Raw genomic sequence first — 4,668 nt, forward strand, 5'->3', positions numbered from 1 at the left:
ACTTGGAATTCTATTCCACAGTACTATATAGAGACATGACTACATGGAAGTCTATTCCACAGTACTACATAGAGCCATGACTACATGGAACTCTATTCCACAGTACTACATAGAGCCATGACTACATAGAACTCTATTCCACAGTACTACTTAGAACCATGACTACTTGGAATTCTATTCCACAGTACTATATAGAGACATGACTACATGGAACTCTATTCCACAGTACTACATAGAGACATGACTACATGGAACTCTATTCCACAGTACTACATAGAGCCATGACTACTTGGAACTCTATTCCACAGTACTACATAGAGCCATGATTACATGGAACTCTATTCCACAGTACTACATAGAGCCATGACTACATGGAACTCTATTCCACAGTACTACATAGAGACATGACTACTTGGAACTCTATTCCACATCAGGTAACTGATGCAGCAGTAGAATCAGATTTACGAAACAGATAAACATATACCTTGTGGAGCAGCAGGGACTGTGAGGAGACACAAACATAGACACATGCATGCAAACACGAGATAACACACACGTACACGTGGATTTAGTGATGTAGATATGTGGGAGTAGAGTAGGGCCTCAAGGCACACACTTATTATGTTGTTAAATCTGTTGTGAATGTTTTTAAATTTGTATAACTGCCTTGATCCATAATAAACCCCAGGAAGAGTAGCTGCTGCCTTGGCAGGAACTAATGGGGATCCATAATAAACCCCAGGAAGAGTAGCTGCTGCCTTGGCAGGAACTAATGGGGATCCATAATAAACCCCAGGAAGAGTAGCTGCTGCCTTGGCAGGAACTAATGGGGATCCATAATAAACCCCAGGAAGAGTAGCTGCTGCCCTGGCAGGAATTAATGGGGATCAATAATCAACACCAGGAAGAGTAGATGCTGCCCTGGCAGGAACTAATGGGGATCAATAATCAACACCAGGAAGAGTAGCTGCTGCCCTGGCAGGAACTAATGTGGATCCATAATAAACCCCAGGAAGAGTAGCTGCTGCCTTGGCAGGAACTAATGGGGATCCATAATAAACCCCAGGAAGAATAGCTGCTGCCTTGGCAGGAACTAATGGGGATCCATAATAAACCCCAGGAAGAGTAGCTGCTGTCTTGGCAACAGGAACTAATGGGGATCCATAATAAACCCCAGGAAGAGTAGCTTCTGCCTTGGCAGGAACTAATGGGGATCCATAATAAACCCCAGGAAGAGTAGCTGCTGCCTTGACAGGGACTAATGGGGATCCATAATAAACCCCAGGAAGAGTAGCTGCTGCCTTGACAGGAACTAATGGGGATCCATAATAAACCCCAGGAAGAGTAGCTGCTGCCTTGGCAGGAACTAATGGGGATCCATAATAAACCCCAGGAAGAGTAGCTGCTGCCTTGGCAGGAACTAATGGGGATCCATAATACACCCCAAGAAGAGTAGCTGCTGCCTTGCCAGGAACTAATGGGGATCCATAATAAACCCCAGGAAGAGTAGCTGCTGCCTTGGCAGGAACTAATGAGTATCCACAATAAACCCCAGGAAGAGTAGCTGCTGCCTTGGCAGGAACTAAAGGGGATACACAATAAACCCCAGGAGTAGCTGCTTACTAAGGGGATCCATAATACAACCTTGGTCAATGGAAATCTCCTTACTGCCAATAAACCCAAATTGTTAAAATTATAATTATTCTAAGCATACTAAAATGCAATAAGTAAATCCAAAAACCCGATATGATTCTTAACATTATGTATTTTCTATCTAGTATAATAGTTCTCTCTCTTCTCTTACTTCAATAGAGCAGCAGCACATTAGGTATGCATGTACTGTCACCATGACGATTCCGTAACGGACATTCTATAAGCGAAGCCTGTAGATATAGATAGACCTGGCTTCATTAAACCTGTTGTATTCGGCGAATGTGACACATAACATTTGATTTGATTTGATCCTATACATCTCAATTCAGAAAGACTGGATCGTTTTCAAACATCCTGTTTCTTCAACAGAAAACAGAATCCTTTCTACTGTGTGATGAAGCTTTGGCTTCATCACACATCCATACAGTATGGTTATCAACATCATCCATACAGTATGGTTATCAACATCATCCATACAGTATGGTTATCAACATCATCCATACAGCATGGTTATCAACATCATCCATACAGTATGGTTATCAACATCATCCATACTGCATGGGTATCAACATCATCCATACAGCATGGTTATCAACATCATCCATACAGCATGGTTATCAACATCATCCATACAGCATGGTTATCAACATCATCCATTCAGCATGGTTATCAACATCATCCATACAGCATGGTTGTCAACATCATCCATACAGCATGGTTATCAACATCATCCATACAGCATGGTTATCAACATCATCCATACAGCATGGTTATCAACATCATCCACACAGCATGGTTATCAACATCATCCATACAGCATGGTTATCAACATCATCCATACAGCATGGTTATCAACAGCATCCATACAGCATGGTTATCAACATCATCCATTCAGCATGGTTATCAACATCATCCATACAGCATGGTTATCAACATCATCCATACAGCATGGTTATCAACATCATCCATACAGCATGGTTATCAACATCATCCATACAGCATGATTATCAACATCATCCATACAGCATGGTTATCAACATCATCCATACAGCATGGTTATCAACATCATCCATACAGCATGGTTATCAACATCATCCATACAGCATGGTTATCAACATCATCCATACAGCATGGTTATCAACGTCATCACATTACACACACACTGTGGCGTCTCACACACACTGGCGTCTCACACACACACACACACACTGGCGTCTCACACGCACGCACGCACGCACGCACGCACGCACGCACGCACGCACGCACACACACACACACACACACACACACACACACACACACACACACACACACTCTGTCATCTCCCACTCTGTCGTCTAGCTGCATGTGTTTCTCGTTGTGATTCTGTCCATGACCAAGTGACGCTGGTCAAACATACAGGGTCAGATCTCTCCGGTTTCATCCTTCATGGAGCAGATATCGATTCCTCTCAAAGGCCCACAGCGCTAGTCTCTCTCCCTCCCTCCCTCCCTCCATCCCTACAGCTCTCGCTCTCCCTCCCTCTGTCCCTACAGCTCTCGCTCTCCCTCCCTCCCTACAGCTCTCTCCCTCCCTCCGTCTGTCCCTACAGCTCTCTCCCTCCCTCCCTCCCTTCCTCTGTCCCTAGAGTGATGGGGAGGAGGGTTACCACCACCTCCCCAAGGAGGGCTACCACTACCTCCCCAAGGAGGGTTACCACCACCTCATACCCAAGGAGGGCTACCACCACCTACCCAAGGAGGGTTACCACCTCATACCCAAGGAGGGCTACCACCACCTCCCCAAGGAGGGTTACCACCTCATACCCAAGGAGGGCTACCACCACCTCCCCAAGGAGGGTTACCACCTCATACCCAAGGAGGGCTACCACCACCTCCCCAAGGAGGGTTACCACCACCTCCCCAAGGAGGGTTACCACCTCATACCCAAGGAGGGTTACCACCACCTCCCCAAGGAGGGTTACCACCACCTCCCCAAGGAGGGTTACCACCACCTCCCCAAGGAGGGTTACCACCACATACCCAAGGAGGGTTATCACCTCATACCCAAGGAGGGTTACCACCACCTCCCCAAGGAGGGTTACCACCACCTCATACCCAAGGAGGGCTACCACCACCTACCCAAGGAGGGTTACCACCTCATACCCAAGGAGGGTTACCACCACCTCCCCAAGGAGAGTTACCACCACCTCCCCAAGGAGAGTTACCACCACCTCCCCAAGGAGGGCTACCACCTCATACCCAAGGAGGGCTACCATCACCTACCCAAGGAGGGCTACCATCACCTACCCAAGGAGGGCTACCATCACCTACCCAAGGAGGGCTACCACCACCTCCCCAAGGAGGGTTATCACCTCATACCCAAGGAGGGCTACCACCACCTCCCCAAGGAGGGCTACCACCACCTCCCCAAGAAGGGTTACCACCACCTCCCCAAGGAGGGCTACCACCACCTCCCCAAGGAGGGTTACCACCACCTCATACCCAAGGAGGGTTACCACCACCTACCCAAGGAGGGTTACCACCACCTCATACCCAAGGAGGGTTACCACCATCTCCCCAAGGAGGGAATCATCTAGAAAAATCAACATATTTATTGGATTGTATATCAGAGAATGGTGGTAAACCAGCTGACTTCTGGTCCCATCCACCCCCTCATTACCCCAACAGGTTCTGACAGTCTCTGGTGCCGTACACCCCCTCATTACCCCAACAGGTTCTGACAGTCTCTGGTCCCATCCACCCCCTCATTACCCCAACAGGTTCTGACAGTCTCTGGTCCCATCCACACCCTCATTACCCCAACAGGTTCTGACAGTCTCTGGTGCCGTACACCCCCTCATTACCCCAACAGGTTCTGACAGTCTCTGGTCCCATCCACCCCCTCATTACCCCAACAGGTTCTGACAGTCTCTGGTCCCGTACACCCCCTCATTACCCCAACAGGTTCTGACAGTCTCTGGTCCCATACACCCCCTCATTACCCCAACAGGTTCTGACAGTCTCTGGTCCCATC

The 4,668-nt window shown here is 47.9% G+C and overlaps 1 protein-coding gene across 1 annotated transcript; it reads left to right on the plus strand.

Annotated features, from left to right (window-relative positions):
- The first annotated feature begins 1,834 nt into the window (after window positions 1-1,834).
- Window positions 1,835-4,231, plus strand: LOC124040481 (histidine-rich glycoprotein-like). Its single transcript, XM_046357701.1, has 2 exons — window positions 1,835-1,858; window positions 3,281-4,231. The coding sequence occupies exons 1-2, from the start codon at window positions 1,835-1,837 to the stop codon at window positions 4,229-4,231; spliced, it is 975 nt and encodes a 324-aa protein (XP_046213657.1).
- Window positions 4,232-4,668: the final 437 nt, after the last annotated feature.

Source organism: Oncorhynchus gorbuscha, linkage group LG07 (genome assembly GCF_021184085.1).
Source record: "Oncorhynchus gorbuscha isolate QuinsamMale2020 ecotype Even-year linkage group LG07, OgorEven_v1.0, whole genome shotgun sequence".
In the NCBI taxonomy this organism is placed as follows: domain Eukaryota; kingdom Metazoa; phylum Chordata; class Actinopteri; order Salmoniformes; family Salmonidae; genus Oncorhynchus; species Oncorhynchus gorbuscha.

What these genes read in the sequence shown, in the direction of transcription:
- LOC124040481 (XM_046357701.1), top strand. Translation starts at nt 1,835, where the DNA reads ATGTACTGTCACCATGACGATTCC. An exon ending in ACTGTCACCATGACGATTCC is followed by an intron (nt 1,859 to 3,280) that starts GTAACGGACATT and finishes CTCTGTCCCTAG; the next exon opens with AGTGATGGGGAGGAGGGTTA.